Here is a 21,519-nt window from a genome sequence, read left to right as displayed (position 1 = left end):
TACAGTGTCCTCTACAACGTTATGACACCACCATCCAGTGTCTTCACCAATGGTCTGACACGACCATACAGTGTCTCTTATCCTCTTTTATTTTTATGTATTTTCTTGTTTTGTTACTCTCTCCAAACTCAAGTTGGTTAGTTCCTATCCCTTTGAGTTTGCGGGGGGCTGTTAAAATTCACCTACTCTCCACCTACTTCACCCACTTAAACCTACTCCACTAAACCTAACCCACTACACCACTATCACCTCACCTACTCCACTAAACCTAACCCACTACACCACTACCACCTCCACTTCACCTACTCCTTACCTACTACACACTCACCCTCTTCTATATATAGGAATCATGAATCATTGTAATAGATATCAATAAACATCAATCAATAATACATAAATTTTTACACAATTCATTCACATCAAACGGCCTTTGGCCCAATTCATTCACATCAAACAGCCTCGGGCCCATCCATCATGTCAAACGGCCTCGAGCCCAATCATTCATGTCAAATGGCCTTGGGCCCAATCCATTCACATCAAACGGCCTCGGGCTCATTCATCATGTCAAACGGCCTCGAGCCCAATCATTCATGTCAAATGGCCTTGGGCCCAATTCATTCACATCAAACGGCCTCAAGCCTATCCATCGTGTCAAACGGCCTCAGGCCCAATTCATTTTCGCATTTGTATTTATGTGTCTCATATCCATGATCATGATCATATTTGTATTCAATTAGCCTTACGCGAAAGACTGACATTTGGAATATTCATCCATAAATCAACATACAAATCCATAAGGCTCGTACAGAAATAGCGTTTGGAAAATAACGTACTTGAACATATCTTTACTAAGATATTACTCATAGTGTTCTGCCGATGGATTTGCCCTTGCGCGACCCTACACATTACATAACATATCGGATCACATCGGGTCACAAGTGATTCAATCCATTCTTAATTTACTTACTTCTCTTAGGCCTCTTTCTTATCCATTTAGTCCATTTACAATGCTCAATACATGCCTAAGAGCGCTTAGAAATGAAAGAAAATGGAAAACGAAACACAAAACAACTTTTCAAAATTTCTGAAACAGGGTTCTCCGTTCGAGTGCAGCTTTAGTCGCTCAAGTTGACCCCTTTGGTCTGCAAAAGTACTGGTTGCATATAATTTACGATCGAGCGAGATTCTCGACGCTCAAGCGAGGAGTCTTTGCAAAATAGGGTTTGCTCGAGCGTAAAGTCTGCCGCTCGAGCCACAGTGCAATTTCTACAAAATTTCTGGGAGCTAAATTTTCACGCTCGAGCGAGACTTTCCTGGCTCGAGCGGACATGACGAATTCTGGAATTTCTAGAACTGCATTTGAAGCTCAAACTTGATGTTCAATGGTTCAAAGTTCGTGTTTTTGGCACAAAAACATGGAAAGACATCACATAACATGAGAATATAGGTAATTTGAGACCAATTGTCCAAAACCACAATCTAATTCTCAAATTATTTAACATTCTTCTTGGTACGGTCAAAGTTTATGCATTCGAACTTCATACAAACTTCATATCTTCACGAATCATTCATGCATGTCAATTATTGACTCCAACCCTACTTCAAATGGCACAAATGATGCTCAAAATCATGAAGTTCATTAAAATTATGCATGCATGTATCATTTGGTGACATATTCTTCATTTTTCAATGATCAACTTCTAATTACAACATGAATTCTTAGAATTGAGTTTCATACCATGATAATTCTTACATGCATGTGTGCATTGACTTCAAATTCATCATATACAACTTAAACCTTGTTCTTGATTACCAATTCTCTTTGGATTCATATAATTACAAACTCAAACTCATGAATTAAGGGTTGGTTACTCACCTAGAAGCCCCAATCATTCTAAAATTAGCTAATTTCTTGAGCCTAGTTTCCAAATTCCCAAGTTTTGTGCCAAAATCCACAATTTTGTGCCCTCTCTCTCTCTCTCTAGAACCGGCTCATTCTCTCTCTAGAGTGCCTATTCCAGATTTTTGAGCTCCAAGGAATGAGTATAAGTGTAATTGGGCCCTTATACATGCGTGCCTTAATCAAATTTGATTAAGGCTAAGTAATTGTGTTTGATTAATCAGTTCGATCTAATTATTTTGATCCAAATCAATTTCTAATTAAATTTCACCATAGACTCTAAAAATTACGCTTATTACAATGGTGCAGACAATTCAGTTTCTGTAATCTGTACAGTCTTTAATTTCAAATTATAGCAGTAAGTCAAACAGATTTTCCTACGGTGAACAAATAGGAATTCAAAAACATAATAATCATATAAATGACATTCAAAATCATGTTAAACACATAATCTCGATCATAATTAAGATTAATTAACATAACATAGGACAGGGTTATCACAACCAGACACTCTTTGGACACCTAGAGGACATACGTGTTTATCGCTTAAACACATGTGTCTATCAATTAGACACGGGTGAAACTAATTATAAGTTTGAACAAAACAACTTAAAATAATAATGAAACAAAAATCATATAAATTTATAGGAATTTGTGCCATATTTCATTTTTCATTATTTTTGAATGATATATTTATATATATATATATAACATATAATAAATATATAGAATTATATATTTTATGCGTGTCCCCCACGTGTCGTGTCGTGTCGTGTCGTGCATTTTTTGAAAATTGGCGTATCGACGTGTCTGTATCGTATTCATGTCGTATCACGTGTCTGTGTCTGTGTCCGTATCCGTGTTCATGCTTCTTAGCATCACATCATATTAACACGATAAACATTCACCTAGAAGTATATATATAATCTCATCACATACAAGAAATATATTGTCAAAATAATGAACAATTGAAAGATAACAAATTAAACATGGTGACTATAGATTCAAGTACCTCATCCAGAGGTAGATTCTGATGAAGTTGCCTCTTGTGTTGGTCTTCTTCGCTCAGCAGGGCGACCATCTCTCTGTCTCACATACCTTTTACTCTCATATTTTGATCGGTTAGATTGCTTTGGTTGATAAGTAGGGTACTTGCAAGGAATTATCTCGCCATTGATGTACTTATCTCCTAAAGCAATAAAGGGAAACTTTGTATTAAAAAAAATATAATAACATCACAGAAAGATGTAGATTTATTAAAAAAAACATTTCTTCATAAATATATCACCTCCATAGTCCTTGTTTTTAACATCTATGTAGGAATCTGGTAGTACCCACAAAACTCCTGGCAATCCTACAAAAGATTAAGAAGTAAGCAGATTATTAGGAAACAATTCATATGCTGTGTCCTGTAATGAGACAAATGCCTAGTGTTCACTTACCTTTGAATTTCTCAGATGTCTCTTCTGATACAGTGCACTGGAATCCAGTGTACGTGGTGGTACTAAAAGCATACATACTTTTCTTTGCTTCTTCCATGCTGAGGGAAACATAACAATGCACATATTTGTGAGACATACAATATAGATGAGTGAAAATTGAGCAAATGAATGGTGTTGTTCCCATTAAGCAAACCAAAGAAGCAATGACACAAGAGAGCAATTCTCAAATATTTAGGATACGGACACGGAGGTATATGGATATATATTCATATAGATATATTATATTTTAATTTACAATGTATATATAAACATAATTTAGGATATATAGATATGAGAGGCATTAATGAACATGTAGGTATATTCATTTTTGTTCTACATTTTTCCTCTTTATTTTCATATATTTTACTTTGATGACCCAAAATCAGCTTTCTTTAAATTTTAAAAAAAAAAAACCTACAAAGGTGTCATGAGGCATGCCCAAACATTAAAAACGCACGTCTATGAAGTATCCCCAATGTGTCCTACAAAACGATAATAATTAGAACAACTGAGATGCCATGTGGCGTGGCGAACACCACACATGTCCCCCGGTGTGTCAAACACAGATGCAACACCATATTGGAGTATTAGTGCTTCTAAGCCAATTATACTTGACCAATATTACCATACCATTATAAAAAGTCTCCAAAAAAACCCTTATTTTGTGTCCTCAAGCTGAATTGTCACAGGGACAATAAACACAGACACACATGTGCATAAAAACATTGAATATGTTCCCCAAGGCCATTTTATTCGCTACATAAATCATTTTGCAGCTAAATACACTTTGAAAAGGTTGAAGCATTGAATTTTCAATGCAAAACATCTCCAACACGTAGACTTATGTAATGTATTAATACGGTCTCTTTTTCACAGACTCTATATTCATTTAACATTTTTATTTGAAGAATGATAGAAGCACGTCAATCACTAATTGCCTCCGCTTATAATTAATGGCATCACAATAAGTTAAGAACCTTACATTATTGGTTCTATTTTTCCAAAAACACTTTTCAGAAAATTCTACTTTCTTTTTTTCCGTGTTTTTTTGTTTTTACTAAACTTTTGTAATATTTTAAGCAATTTTTTTTACTTTTTAGACACATCTAACATAAATACACCCAAAAAGTAAAAAAAAACCTTTTAAAAATTCACTAAATACCAAAAATACAAAAAAAAAAAAAATACAAGAATTTAGAATATTTTTTGTATTTTTATGCATTTATTAATTTTTTTAAAAAAATTTAAATTTTTTTTTTACTTTTTAGATACATCTAAGAAAGATAAATCTAAAAAAGTAAAAAAAAAATGTTTAAAATTTTTAAAGTAATCACTAGAAATAAAAAAACATAAAAATCAAAAACCTCAGTTTTCAAAAAATTTAATCCAGAAAACTCAAAACAAACACACTGATTATTATCTGTTACGAGAAAAGGCAAAGAGTAAAAGAAAATCACAACATTAAACATAACATTCTAAGTTTAACACATTCATTCCTTTTGCCCAATATTCTCAATAACCAAACAGAATCTAAAGACAACAAGCCCAAGTTAAAAAAAAAATTAAAAATCACAGACTGAGAAGAAATACAAAATTAGCCCAACAACAGTGAGCTAGAACATAACCACAAGATTCAACAAACAAAAATATTAAGTGGCTATCTACTCAAACAAGTCAAACACAACCACGAATGAGCTGTCAAATTTTCTAGCTAATTCTTCTGAACCAAAAGAAAAGTAACCATAAGATTGTGTAAAAAAATCTTTCTTTTTCCTCAATTTTCTCAGCAATCAAACAATTTACAGAACAATAAACAATAAACCCAATTCAAAATATTTAACAAACCAAAACTTAATTCAATAAATAACAAACCCAATTCAATATATAACGAACCCAATTAAAAAAATTTAAATTCGATGTGAAATATATAATTGAATAACCACAACACTCAACATAGAGAGAGAGAGAGAGAGAGAGAGAGAGAGAGAGAGGCCTTCCGAGGACAGTGGCAAGAGTAGTGAGGTAGGTCTCAATCATTTGCTCTCTCGTAGGTGCAGGGTCTTTGGGGAACTCCATGACAATGAGCCAGTGATTGTAGTCACAGCCCGGTAACATTAGGGTTTCTCTGGGGTCGTTGCTACTGCTTCTCTTGGAAGAGTAGTCTCCATCGAGGGCAGCCCGGGTTCGAGTGCGAGACAGGGTAGGGTTCGAGTGCGGGCCAGCCCAGGAGCGAAATGGGCCAGAGTGGGTGAGGAGCAGAGTGGTGGTGGGGTTAAGGTAGGTGCTGTATTGGGTTTTTAGGGTTTTGGAGAAGAGAGAGAGATTGAGAGTGGCCATTGGAGCTGATGATTTCTGCGAAAGACACTGATGATGGAGAGATGGGGAAGATAGAAAGATTTCTCAAGGGAAAGGGTAAAGTGGTCACCACACAACAATTAAATTTTATTTATTTATTTATTTATTTTTCAAAAGGAGTTTTTAAGAAAAATCTCAGATAATATGTTGCGAAAATTACAAAAAATACCAAAAATCTCGGTTGATAACAAATTAAATTCTAACATTTTAATGGTTTTACTTTAAATCCTGAACTGTAAAATTGTATCAATTCTAACTAATATGTTTCTGCAACTAATTGAGAAATAAACAAATTATATCATTAATTTATTGTTTAAGCGAAATGTCACTTTGGTTTTTATAGTTTTAACATGAAAATTTTGAATGTTATACTTTTAATTTTATTACAATGTTATCCATCCGTCATTTACTGTTAAAATTTGAAACAAAAAAAAATCACGTACAAAATTAAAGAAATCAAAATAAAATTCAAAATAAACTATAAGAATTCCAATTTAATCATTCTATTTTTGCATATATATATATATATATATATTGGGGTTCGAAATGTGTATTACTTTGAAAAATTGAAAGTGTAACTTCAATTAAACTAGGGGGACTAGTTATTTAATTTAAGCCTATATACTATCAAAATTTAAAAATGAAATATAAATTTCAACATCAATTTCTGTTGATATAAAAAGTAAAAAATTGTATGAAAAATTATATAAATAAACATGTTTTCCTATATAGCAATCTTTTTATTTTTATTTTATTTTTTTTATAATCGGTTAAAATTGTTAAATTATATACTTTGAAGCCATATTTCATAGATATAGAAGTATGGATCGTGCAATAGGAAAATTAGGGATATCTCCTCCAATATAAATACACATGAGACATTGTCATAACCAGCTCCCCGTACTCAAAGGTTAAGTATTGTGATGGCCAGTAACTGAAGTTACCTCCGGCCAATTCTCAAACAAATTAATAAACGCGAGTGAAGTAATATTTAAGTGAAGGTACCAAAATAATCATCGGAGCTTCTATTTTCATTACAAAATTTATTGACCCAAAAAGTCGATATTTACATATAAAAATATCATAAAAATGTTGTGTGTGTCTATTCCGCAGCGTCACGTCTAAAATTTTCCAAAACCTATTTCTGAATTGTATTGTTTCCTGAAAATTGGTAAATAGCTATAAGCACGTGGCAAAGTGAGAAATTGTTTCCTGAAAATTGATAAATAACTATAAGCACATGATATAGTGAAAAATATTATGCCAAGAGTATAAGAGACACAAAAAAACCATGGATAGTTATGTAACTAAAATATTTAAGATAACTTAATCTGAACAAATAATCCTTTAAGTAGCAAAACTGAGATTATGTAAATAAATAACCATAACTACGGTACCGAACAAAACAGAACAGATGCATGGACTCAAGAGGTGGCTCCTATGAACTCTAAAGGTCGCTCCCACAATAGTGTAACACTTACCTCCGTACAACACTTTGCTTCCCATAATCAGAACAGAGGTACGGATTCAAGAGATGGCTCGTGCAGATTATAGAGGTGGCTTCCATAATAGTGTAGCACTTATCTCCGCACAGCACTTTGCTCCTCACAGAACAGAGGTCAATGGATCCATGACAAACAGAGGCCCACAAAATGACCAAACAGAGGCCAATGGTTATTTAAGTCCCCCCATGCGTGGGACTCCCGTGGTGGTACTTACAAAATATAATTATTTATAAGGTCATAATTAAATATTCTTTAATATATAAACAAATATATCTATGCATTTCATTTTAACAAATAGAGTTCAAAAGTTAATCTACGTAACTGAAATATTAATATAATTTATAATAATTTATAAAACATAACTTGTATAAAATAAATATAGTAAGTCAAAACATACGTAAAATATTATGATAACTCAAGATATAATATAACTCACCTTAAAAATAGTACCTTACTATTTCTTTCCACTATCAAAGACTCTTCCGACTTTCATTATTTTCTTTCCCTTTTCTTCGCTTCCTTTTCCCTCATTCCTTTCCCTTTCTCCCTCCTCTTTTCCTTTCTTTTCACAGAACACCTCCTCCATATTTATAAGGAGGTAAGAGCATACGTGGCCCACGTATCTTCGAAAGATTTGATTCATAAATTATATAGATTTATACTTATCTTTAATAAATATTTAAGATAATTACACTTTGACTCAGTTTTCTAATATAACTATATAAATAAATTAATCTCTAATTAAATTATACTCTATCGTATACCAACAGAAAATTAATTATTTATTTTACTACTACACCCATTATTGTTATTATTTACTCTTACTTTTATATTTATTTATTTACTATCTTTAACTTTCATTTGGCCCAATTAGTATTATAATTCCATATTTCTGTTAATTTGGTCCCAAATAATAATCCCTAATTAATCCCATATTTGATAATCCGATGTCAAATTAGATTCCGTATTTATTATTATTTATTTAATAATATATTATCACATACAACCATAATACTAGTATAAAATTTAAGAGACAACTTAAATTTTCGGGTTGTTACAATCTTCTTTCTTTTTAAAAATTTCGTCCTCGAAATTTATCATGTGTGTAAACTATCCGCTGCGCATACTGATAAATATATATTAGATGATTAATCTGATAGAAAATATTACCTCAAAAAACAAAAAAAAACTTTACCAACGACAACTCACTGTTTAGTTGTCAAAAATTATTTTGTGCCAAAATGAGAAACAATCGGTGACTTTAAAACTTTTCAGTAGTTTTATTTTTGAAAAAAAAATAAAAAATAAAATGAGAACACAATCAAACAAGTGACTGGAAATGAAATGACAGAATCACATGCAAAAGTTGAAGGAGGTTGAGATGAACTCCTATTTCTTTTATCCGTGAACTCTCTACTGATGGAAAATAGTTTCAAAATTAGTATCTTTATAATTTGAACCCACTTTTAAAAAAAATCAAAATGATTTTTTTTTTTTTAATACTGAACTGAAAATTCTATGTATTTAATTATATTATGATTTTGGTGGGTGCTTGAGCCCGACACCCTCTGTTTCTTTTCCTTCTTTTGCTACAACAAATATAAATTATATCTAATATTCCTTACAAATTATGCACACAAAAAAAAAATTGTATATATAAAATCATATAAATTATAATATAATTAAATCGACTAACAAAATATAATATTTAGGTACTAATTACCCGCTATCCTACTTCTTAAATGTGTGTGTCCTATGTTCCAATGATGATTTATTTATTTTTTTTATAAACCATTGTTCTGATACCACTTGTCATGACCTGCTCCCCGTACCCAAGGGTTAAGCATCATGATGGCCAGTAACTGAAGTTACCTCCAGCCAATTCTTAAACAAATTAATAAACGTGAGCGGAAGTAATATTTAAGTGAGTGTACTAAAATAATTATCGGAGCTTCTATTGTCATTACAAAATTTATTAACCCAAAATGTCGATATTTACATACAAAAATATCATAAAAATGTTGCGTGTGTCTATTCTAGAGCCCCGCGTCTAAGACTTTCCAAAAGCTATTTCTGAATTGTATTGTGTCCTGAAAATTGGTAAACAGCTATAAACACATGGCAGAGTGAGAAATATTATGCTAAGAGTATAAAAGACACAAAATAACCATGGATAATTATGTAACTAAAATATTTAAGATAATTTAGTATGAACAAATAATCCTTTGAGTAGTAAAACTGAGATTATGTAAATAAATAACCATAACCACGGTACCGAACAGAACAGAACAAATGCATAGACTCAAGAGGTGGCTCGTACGAACTTTAGAGGTGACTTCCACAACAGTGTAGCACTTAACTCCGTACAACACTTTGCTCCCTACAGTCAGAACAGAGGTACGGATTCAAGAGATGGCTCGTACGGATTATAAAGGTGGCTCCCACAATAGTATAGCACTTATCTCCGCACAACACTTTGCTCCGCATAGAAAAAGAGGTCAATGGATCCATCAATGGATCTATGACAAACAGAGGCCCACAAAGTGACCAAACAGAGACCAATGGTTATTTAAGTCCCACAAGGCGTGAGACTCCCGTGGTGATACTTACAAAACATAATTGTTTATAAGGTCATAATCAAATATTCTTTAAAATATAAACAAATATATCAATGGGTTTCATTTTAACAAATAGAGTTCAGAAATTAATCCACGTAACTGAAATATTAACATAACTTATAATAATTTATAAAACATAACTTGCATAAAATAAATATGGTAAGTCAAAACATATGTAAAATATATTATGGTAACTCAAGGTATAATATAACTCACCTTAAAAGTAGTACCTTATTCTTTCTTTCCATTACCAAAAACTCTTCCGACTTCCATTATTTTCTTTCCCTTTTCTTCGCTTCATTTTCCCTCATTCCTTTCCCTTTCACCATCTCTTTTCGTTTCTTTCTTTCCCTTTCTTTTCCACATATCACATCCTCCCTATTTATAAGGAAGTAAAAGCATATGTGGCCCGTATATCTTCGAAAGATTTAATTCATAAATTATATAGATTTATACTTATCTTTAATAAATATTTAAGATAATTACACTTTAACCCAGTTTTCTAATATAACTATATAAATAAATTAATTCCTAATTACATTACACTCTATCGTATACTAACAGAAAATTAATTATTTATTTTACTACCACACCCATTATTATTATTATTATTATTATTATTATTATTATTATTATTATTATTATTATTATTATTTCCTCTTACTTTTATATTTATTTATTTACTATCTTTAACTTTAATTTAGCCCAATTAGTATTATAATTCCATATTTCTGTTAAATTGGCCCCAAATAATAATCCCTAATTAATCTCATATTTGATAATCCAATGCCAAATTAGATTCTGTATTTATTATTATTTATTTAATAATATATTATCACATACAACCATAATACTAGTATATAATTTATGGGACAACTTAAATTTTTGGGTTATTACAGATATAGTCTACGCAAAAAGATTATTAAAGCTGAGGTCATTCACTTTATAAATTTTCAAAGGTGATATCCATATTCTATGGTTTTATATTTTTGTATAATTAATATAGTTAGAGAAATTTTAATATTTTCAGTCAAAAAAATTTCCAGTCAGTGAAATTTTATTTTTTTCAATTTCATATCCATTATAAATCTTGTTTGATAAATCTTAATGAGAGAATTCTAAAAATATAAATTTTATAAAAAATGGATATGTAAATAAAAAATTATTGAATTTTTAAATTTTTAAATCATTCCAAAGATATCATAACAACCTATTAGTGTTGAGGGTACTTTGGTCCGACAACGACATTGGAAGTCTTAGTGGACTTGAACTAATTTTTTTCCCCCTTATATCCTTAAACTACTAATCGTTTATAATGAGGGAGTTGTAGCTAAATCTCACCCTTTTTTTTTAAGTTAAAGGAGATGAATTTATATAACTTAAAAGAATTAATAATTAATACTAATATATTAAAAAAAAGGGAAAGTTACAGATAAATCTTGAAATGTGAAAAAGTTACCCACGTAGTCCTGGAAGATATTTATTAGTCTGTTTGGTCTTATTTCATGTGTGTTTACTAAATAGCCATCTTTATGCATGTGGGTGGGGGCTTCACTGATGGTAGGCTGTTTGTTGTGGGATGTGTTTGGGTGTCACATTATCAAAAGGGATATAGTAGCTTTTGTTGGATGGCATGTGTGTGACGGGTTGCAATGTGGCCGGTGTAACTCGAACCGTTGTTTGTGCCCGTTTGTCTAATATGGAAACCCTAAATTTTGTCACTCAAATTTTGGAGCCCGTGGGTCAGCAAATCCCTGTGATTTTGCATTTTCCATTTTTGTCATTTTGTTGTGAACGATTGTGCAAATCTTAGTGATTTGGTGTTTCTTAATTGACTAACATTGTTGACGATTGCTTGTGGGGTGGTGGTGGGTATTTTGGGTTTTGATGGTTGTAGACGGTTGTTGGGTTTACTACGTGCATTGGTGGTCGGATAGTATTTAGGACAAAGGGCTGACGTAACGAATCAGCGACGCTGTTGAAAGCATAAGTGATATTCCTTGAACCTTCATATTTGTAGGGTAAAACGTTGGGCTTTCATTGTGTCCATGTCACATAAAACAATTTAGAGGCTGCTTGTGTGGGTTGGTGTGTGTCAATCGTGTGTGTGTCTGGTGTATATATGTCATTTTGTACTGCTCGATTGTTTACATGTGTGTTAAATTAGTCTTTGATTGTATGTAGGCGTGGGTATTGAGTTGTGGTCTGATGAATGCCTACTGCTATGTTGTTGTTATGTGTGTTGGGGGGCTTTGTGGTGGGCACAACATGGCCAACCCACTGTGGTAAGATGTAATAGGTGTTTAATTTGATGTTTGACTGTTGTGGCACATGGTGTACTACGAACAAATTATATGTATTGATGTGGATTTTTTGTTATTTGTTCTTTGTTTATGTCATTTGGGGAATGATGTATGTGTTTTGGTATTTTTATTTCATCTGTAGCGTATGTAACATGACGAATAGATATATGCGACAATTAGTGTGTTGGGGGGACGGTGTGCGATTGTGTACGTCGTGTGGATGAAATGAAGTTGGTTGTCACGGGTGTGTTTGGCGTGTGGTGTTGATTGGGTGCGTAAGGTATGTACCATGTAGAGTTCATGTTGGTAATTATTAGTTGGGTTAACTAGTGAACAATTTAACTAGTGAACAATTTAACTAGCGAAATTTTTGTTAGCTTAAAGTGCATGTTGTACTACAATAAATGGTTATGCTACATGCATTAGGCTAGTTGTTTTTGTGAATTGTGATTTAATGTTTGTTTCATGTTGCCATAAATAAGTGTTTGCTATCATGATGTGAATGTTAGTTGTGACGCGTGTGTCTGTATTGTTCATGACATGTATTTGCTAATGTTGTGTTTCTATGTGCAAAAGTGGCACGGATGAGAAGCCCATGGACTAGGTCTTGTGAACAAAAAAGGTTGGAGTCAGCGTTTGGCCCGTCATCGTCGAAGCTAGGTGTGAAATACAAGGGCTTGTGTTGTTCAAGTAGACACAAAATGTTGTCCCGAAATATGTGTCACCTAAGAGGGCTACTCACCGTATAAATTTCCATTTGAACATGGCTAAGGTTATTAAGATGGTGTCTAAATTAGGGTTACATAAGGGACACTTCCGTTAGTTGAGGAGGACGCCTTTTTGGCTTATGTTTGAAGCCATAGTTATTAAAAAATCAGGCTAGAATGAGTTTAGAAAATGTGACGATCTGGTGGTTAAGATTGTGAAGTCATACAATCGGAAGGACGATGGGATCTACATTAGGGGAAGGCCAGTGAAACTTAGGAAGGTGAACATTAGGTTGGTCTTTGGTTTGCAATGTGGTGTTCAACATGTCGACCTAACTCCAAGCACAAGGCCAGCTTCAGCTTTCATATAGCAACGGTATAGTGGCATAGGTCGGATAACTGCAAGCCTAATAAGAAATTTGATGGATGATGCTGTGAAAGGTAAATTGGTTTGTGATGAGGAAGACACTGCCAAACTAATATGTCTGTACTTTTGTGTGAAGTTGTTTTTCTCAACGTTAGGTGAGATGATTAGTTGGATGTTTGGGCGTTACATCGACAATTTGGATATACTGTAAACATATAATTGGACAGCTGTAATTCTGAACACATTAATGGGATCAATGCAAGAATTTTACCAGACACTGGAGAAAGTTACTGGGTGTGTTGTTGCCCTCCTAGTATGTAGTGACAATAATGAATGATTTAGTTTGTGAATTACTATTTTTTAAATGTTTATTTATAATATCATGATCTATATATTATTGATATTCGGATGTTGCATTACGTTGACTATTGGCTGTGTGAATACATTGACATTGTGCCAACCGCTAAACTCATCATGTTTCCTAGGTTTTTAATATGGAACATAAGTACATTACTGGCCAGGACGCGTGGGTTGGATTTGACGGCCACAATACAGTTCCAAGTACGTATATTATTGGTGTTTGGTGTGAAAGGTGGTTATGAACAACGCTATTTTTTTTGGGTTTTGCATGTGTGATTGTGGTTTGTTATGTGTTTGCATGTGTAGCAGGTGATGTCTGGGTGGCTAGTAAGTGAAACGTACGAGAAGGGTATCATAACAGGGGAAGATTTCAATGAAATACCGGAGGGTAATGTAGATACATGTAGGGAAGTTGGTGGACATGATAGTAACAGCGAGATTGATGGGGTAGTTGAGGACGACAAGGTAGAGGATAATATGAGCGTGGGTAATGATGATATTGGCAACATGTTTGTTGTCGAGGTTAGGGCCAAACTTGGCGTAAGTGGTAGCGATGATGCAACTCACAATCAGTCTGATATGGTGGTTGATGTCCAGAGCAAGTAAGGGGTCGGGGTGATGGTAAGCCGTTCAAGTCATGTTATGCGCAAGGTTAGTGAGAACATAAAACTTGGAGAAGCATTAAGTGAAATCGAAACCCTCCGAATACAAGTGAAACTAAAAGATTCAATAGTAATTAAGTTACAGGACAAGGTCAACAATTTGAAAAGGTTGAAAGAGAAACAAGCTGTTGATATAGTCGGTCGTTTCACTTGCATTTTCAAAGTGAAAGATGACGAAATGAGGAAGTTGGTTAAGGAAGCTGTAAGTTGTGGAAGATGGTAGGCAGACTTGAGGAACAATTAGATGAACAAGCTGTGCACAATGTCACACAAGCTTTCTGTGGAGTGGATGTTAGGGTTGACGAGGGGGTTTGTAGGTTGGGTGCTGGTTTGTCGGATGTGCAGGAAGCGCAGGGTAATGAGGGAGTTCGTGACACTGGTTTACATGGAAATGACAGGACGGGTGCTAGGGAAACTCATGTATGCCTGCCAATGCCATTGGTTGGGGCGACAATGACGGCAAGTACACACAGCTTAAATGTGATCGTTGTAGGATCAAGTATGCAATCAAGTGTCAACATTAAGAGTAAGGTAAGAAAGAGACGCACATTGCCTGAGTTTGAATACTAGGCTGTACAGAAAGTAATACTGAACGCAAACGTTGTGGATAAAGGCAATGTGGTGGAAGTTACGGGGTTTAATGTCAAATGTGGTCAAACTAAAAACGTGATTGATGTTGACGCAGTGGAGACATGTGGTCGACAATGGTCTGGGTTTGACATAAACAACCGACTAGGAGTGTGAAAAATGATGACTATGATGGAAAAAAAGAAGATAAAAAATGCATACACGGAATATGGCGACAGGTATGTTATACTAGCGTGTATTGCCTGTGACGTGATCTGTGCATTTAGTTGTTTTTGACATGGCGATGATGTGGCAGGGGGGTAAACATAACGTGCGTGTTTATTTCACGGACTTGAAATCACTTATCTGTCCAGCGTCAGTGCGTGGCAATGTGAGTGATGATTTTATGGGGATAATATAATGTTGTAGACATGTGGTAAGAGCATTTAATGAGTAAATTGCATGTCGTTATGTTGCAAGTTATCGACACGTATGCAATGTTGTTAATGGAGAAATAAGAAAACTTGGCTGCTGGGGTGGAGTTTCTGGATAAGTCTTAAATTGTTAGCGGTATATGTTTTGTGAGTTGTTAAGCATTTATTTGGTTTTGGTTATGATGTTCTGGGTTGTGAGAAAAGACTAAATTTGGGTTGATGACCATGCAGGATATGTTGCGGAGCAACAACACCAATGCAAGGGATAGGTTTGTTTTGGACAATCTGTTTGCTTGTAAGGACTGTCGTTACTTTCACTTTCCGATTTGTTATAGATACCACTGGATACTGGTGGTTTATGACATCGAAATAGGGGGCTGGAAGCATTACAACTCCATAAGGCCCCAGGCTAGGCTTGAAGACAAACGCTTCAATAAGGCGATGTTTGTGGTGAGTTTTTTTTGAAATATGTGTATCTTCTCTTATTTGTTGTCAGGGGCTGTGCATGGGTAGATGTGTGATTAATGTGTGTGTGGATGAGTGACAGAGGGAAACCATTCTTGAAATCCAGAAAGATTCCATTTCGAGGCTGGTTGACGATGACATGACACAAGTTGTTGACATTACATTGGAGTCGATCATGGATTGCCCGCAACAGAAGATGGATTCGTACGGATTATTTAGATAGGAAGTCAGTAAACACATCATTCTGAATGTAGTGTATGTTGAATTTTTATGTTGTGATTGACATTGTTGTTTTCATTGTGTCACACACTGCAGGGAGGATTGTGCAATACTTGTATATGCCATCATGCGTCAATACGTCCACCATGTTGATGTGTCTCGGTCGTTGCAAGGGGACAACTGTGTCATACTGCGTACGAACATGGTGAAGGGATTTGTCAACAATCGTGCTAGGAGGTTGAAAGATATTGGGTGAACAGTGTGACGATTTTTTTTTTTTTTTTGGTGGTTGCAGTTTATGTGACTTTCATTTGCTTTACAATTGAATTTGGTTTCCACATGATGACAGTTTTGTGCGTGTTTTATGTTTTTTTTTTTTTTCGTTATTGTCGCACAATATTAGAATGAATTTGATTTTGGAGTTATTGACCTTTAAGTTAATGTGACTTGTCCAAATGGGTTATAATGTGTTGTTTAACCGGTGGCCATGTGAATGTGTTAATGACTACGGTACAAATGATTGCAGCTAAATTCATTCGAATATGTGTTTTATGTGATGTGTGATTGTGTATGAGTATAGCTTGTTATGTTGATATTATGACTGTGAGTTAACAGTATATGGCAACGGTTGATGTGGTTGAACCACGTCCAATATGGACATGTTGGTAGTGGTGCATAGTGGTGTTGGTTGTAATGGTATGAATATGGATGTGGTTATATTGGAATGTGGATAATATGTGGGTTTTAGACATAGCGGGGGTTGATTGAAATTAGTGCGAGGGTGAAGCAGCCTAAAAACATAGTTGTTAGATATTGTAGAAAATTGTGTATCGATGTGTACGCCACCTTTTTAGTTAAGGTGGTTTGCAGGTAAACTATATATGTGACATTGTCACGTTTGGGGTGGTTGTTATATTGCTTGTTATGTTATTAGAAATGAATAATATGAACATCGAATTATATAATGTTAGTTGAACATTATTCAAAATTGTGTCGGGCATGCTGGGCAAGCATAAATAGTTTGTTTGGACACCTGCGATGTATACGTTGTGTTTTTATAATTATTATTTTTTTTTTCTTAAAAAGTGTTGTGTATGTAAGCATTGGGTGCAAATGTGGCATGGTGTGGTGCGCTCCACGTAAGAATCGTACATAGATAAGAATGACCAAATTAAAATAGTTCACTATTTGTACGTAATAATCTGTATGGAAGGAGATATTATTGTGACCAAGATAAACATATCACGATAAGTTCACCTAATAGTGAATGTGAATGAGTTTGATATTATGTGAACATGGTTTAATGGGATGGATACTTTGATGGCGGAGTTGAGGTAGATTGTGGTCGTTGTGTCGTACTATAGGAGGTTGTTATGTTTCCGTCATTGAATTTAGCATGGGGTGTTTCATATCGATTGTTGACAGCCCCCTTACTCGGTTTGGTTATCACACATAAAATCCATTACGATACATATGGAAATCCATTATGACACACCTGGACACGAGGAAAAAATTCATTACGACACATGTAAAATTGACGTGTAAAATCCAGTACGACACACAAGGAAATCAATTATGACACACATGGAAATCAGGAAAAAATCCCAGTATAGGCAAACATGGTACTAATATATTATTAAATATATAGCAATGTGGGTCACTGTCAAAACCACAAAATTACTTGGAAAAATGAAATGAGTTCATGGGGAAGCATGTCTACCCCCAATCCTTATTAATTAAAAATGAAACATAACTTAAAAAATAGTGAGCACCTCGATACGTGGTTGTATATGCTAGATTGGTTCTTTGCATGTCTTCTTGTTGTGGTTTCCCATGCAGCCACACTTGTTACAACGGGTCGGTTGCACTTTCTTCACACGTGATGGTATCCTCTTTTTCTTCGACTTGTCGGGTGGTCGTTAGGTGGCAAGATGATATGGTCATGGCCATTGAACTGAGGCTGTTCCACCGTTAGTATTGGGGTTATGCTAGGGGAGTACGACAACCAATATTCTGATACGTGGAAATACAGCTCGATTAGAGCGCACAAATCTCGCCCACTTCTGTGTGCCGCAACTATAGCATGGGCACACAGAAACCCGTTAAGCTGCCATTGAAAACATGAATATGTGCGTCGGGCAACGTCAACCATGACCGACAGGCTTAAGTGGACTTCGTACACGTCAATGTTTGGTTGGCTTACATTTCATGACCTGCTGGTGTTGTACGCCTTTTCTAAGCACTTTTCCATTTTTGGACATATGACACTAGCCCATTTACGTAAAGCGCCCCGACGTGCTAACATCTGCCGTATGATCTGTGTTCTAATATTGTCAACCAATCTGGTTATTGGGAGGTGGCGGCAGCAACTATCTAGTTGTTAAAGGACTCGGCGGCGTTTGAACACATGTAAGCACTGGGTGTAAATGTGGCATAGTGTGGTGCGTTCCACGCAAGAATCGTACATAGACAAGAATGACCAAATTTAAATAGTTCACTGTTTGTACGTAATAATCAGTATGGAAGGAGATGTTATTGTGACCAAGATAAACATATCACGATAAGTTCACATAATAGTGAATGTGAACGAGTTTGATATTGTGTGAACGGGGTTTAATGGGATGGATACTTTAATGGCGGAGTTGGGGTAGATTGTGGTCGTTGCGTTGTACTATAGGAGGTTGTTACGTTTCTTTCATCGAATTCAGCATGTGGTGTTTCATATCAATTGTCGACACCCCCTTACTCGGTTTGGTTATCACACATAAAATCCATTATGACACATATGGAAATCCATTATGACACACATGGACACTAGGGAAAAATTTATTACGACACACATGTAAAATCAATGCGTAAATTCCAGTATGACACACAGGGAAATCCAATACGACAAACATGGAAATCAAGGAAAAATCATAGTATAGGCAAACATGGTACTAATATATTAATAAATAGATAGCAATGTGGGTCACTATCAAAACCACAGAATTACTGGGAAAAATGAAATGAGTTCATGGGTAAGCATGTCTACCCCCAATGCTGATTAATTGTAAATGAAACATAACTTAATAAATAGTGAACCCCTCGATACGTGGTTGCATATGCTAGATTGGTTTATTGCATGTCTTCCTGTTGTGGTTTCCCATGCGGCCACACCAGTTGCAACAGATCGGTTGCGCTTCCTTCGCACGTGATGGTATCCTCTTTTTCTTCGGCTTGCTAGGTGGTCGTATAACGATGGGTGGCAAGATGACATGGTCGTGGCCATTGAACTAAGGTTGTTCCATAATTAGTATTAGGGTTATGCTAGGGGAGTATGACAACCGATATTCTGATACGTAGAAATACGGCTCGATTAGCGCACACAAATCTCGCGCACTTCTGTGTGCCACAACTATAGCATGGGCACACAGGAACCCGTTAAGCTGCCATTGAAAACATGAACATGTGCGTCGGACAACGTCAACCATGATGGACAGGCTTGAGTGGACTTCGTACGCGTCGGGGTTTGATTGGCTTATATTTCATGACCTACCGATGTTGTACGCCTTTTCTAAGCCCTTTTCCATTTTGGGAGATATGACACTAGCCCATTTATGTGAAGCTCCCAATGTACTAACATCTACCACATGATCTGTGTTCGAATACTATCAACCAATCTAATTATTGGGAGGTGGCGGACAGCAGCTATCTAGTTTTTAAAGGACTTGGCGGCGTTTGAACACATCTCGGCGTTTGAACACATGTAAGTACTGGGTGCAAATGTGGCATGGTGTGGTGTGTTACACGCAAGAATCGTATATAGACAAGAACAACCAAATTAAAATAGTTGATTATTTGTACGTAATAATCGGTATGGAAGGAGATGTTATTGTGACCAAGATAAACGTATCACGATAAGTTCATGTAATAGTGAATGTGAACGAGTTTGATATTGTATGAACAGGGTTTAATGGGATGGATACTTTGATGGTAGAGTTGGGGTAGATTGTAGTCATTGCATCGTACTGTATGAGGTTGTTATGTTTCCGTCATCGAAGTTAGCATGGGGTGTTTCATATCGATTGTCAACACCCCCTTACTCGGTTTGGTTATCACACATAAAATCTATTACGACACATATGGAAATCCATTATGACACACATGGACACCTGGGAAAAATTCTTTACGACACACATATAAAATTGACACGTAAAATCCAGTACGACACATGGAAATCCAATACGACACACAGGGAAATTAGGGAAAAATCATAGTATAGGCAAACATGGTACTAATATAATATTATATAGATAGCAATGTGGGTCACTGTCAAAACCACCTAATTACTTGGAAAAATGAAATGAGTTCATGGGGAAGCATGTCTACCCCCAATGCTTATTAATTGAAAATGAAACATAACTTAATAAATAGTGAACACCCCGATACATGGTTGCATATACTAGATTGGTTCTTTGCATGTCTTTCTGTTGTGGTTTCCCATGCGGCCACACCAGTTACAATGGATCTGTTGCACTTTCTTCGCACGTGATGGTATCCATTTTTTCTTTGACTTGCTGGGTGGTCGTTTAACGGTGGGTGGCATGATGACATAGTCGTGGCCACTAAACTGAGGTTGTTCCTCAATTAGTATTGGGGTTATGCTAGGGGAGTATGACAATCGATGTTTTGATACATGAAAATGCGGCTCGATTAGCGCGCACAAATCTCAGCCATTTCTGTGTGCCGCAACTATAGCATGGGCACAGTGGAACCTGTTAAGTTGCCATTGAAAACATGAACATTTGTGTAGACGTCCCCGAACGTCTCGGGAGGGAATCCCGTTTTGTTCATCGGGCTCACTACAGTTCAGGACTCAATGTCACGGTCCTGTATCTAATCTCGCAGAGTGTAATGCAAGACCAATGAATCATCAAAGAGTCCAAATCCGGCAAATCGTTTTGAAAACAGATTTTTGAAAGAAGTACAAAACATAGACTGCTTTGCCAGATACAAAGTCGCCACCTAAATATTTTATTTTGGGGAATTTAGGAAACCCTGAGTCGTTGCCTAAGGCCACGTGTCCGTCATCACCACAGTTGCCTTAGCTCAGGAACTTGGGTACGATTAGGGAAGGTCACTTCGTGAGCACCCCCGCTCACCCGATCAAAGATCGGCCACTACTAAACATGATATCGAGTTTTGAAAACATTATGTGCTCTTGTTCCGGTTTATTAGCTTAGGATTACTATGTGGTGCACACATCATACAAGTATAGATTGGATCGCCTAAATTGGAACAAAACACCTCATGTTTGCTTTTGAAACGGTTTGCTACTCGCAAGTAGGCTTAAAATGCAGATTTTGCCACCCTCGGGTGGGCTTAGAAAATATGGTTTTGCCACTATTAGGTGGGCTTTAAAACTCGCAATCGATGAATTGTTTCCAATCCAAATAACGCAACCTTCACCCACAGGCATTCAGGCAGATATATCACATAAGCACATAGCCTCATGGTAAACATGCTATCATGGCAGTCACTCACATGCATGCAAGGATGCTAAAGCATAAACACTTACCGAGTACTCCAAGCCA

General features: G+C 35.5%; 1 protein-coding gene across 1 annotated transcript in view; it reads right to left on the bottom strand.

Moving 5' to 3' along the window:
- Positions 1-21,519, bottom strand: part of LOC114261432 (DAG protein, chloroplastic) — a 78,406-nt gene that overhangs the window by 5,379 nt on the left and 51,508 nt on the right. Inside the window, exons 2-4 of the mRNA XM_082886826.1 lie at positions 3,343-3,440; positions 3,189-3,254; positions 2,913-3,089 (exon numbers count right to left, since the gene is read on the bottom strand). Of these exons, the coding sequence (XP_082742952.1) occupies positions 2,914-3,089; positions 3,189-3,254; positions 3,343-3,440 (340 nt within the window). The 3' untranslated portion in view covers position 2,913. The remainder of the gene's footprint in view (positions 1-2,912; positions 3,090-3,188; positions 3,255-3,342; positions 3,441-21,519) is intronic.

Source organism: Camellia sinensis, chromosome 9, assembly GCF_055761805.1.
Source record: "Camellia sinensis isolate YWXY chromosome 9, ASM5576180v1, whole genome shotgun sequence".
Lineage (NCBI taxonomy): Eukaryota > Viridiplantae > Streptophyta > Magnoliopsida > Ericales > Theaceae > Camellia > Camellia sinensis.
This window is presented reverse-complemented; position numbering and strand designations above follow the sequence as displayed.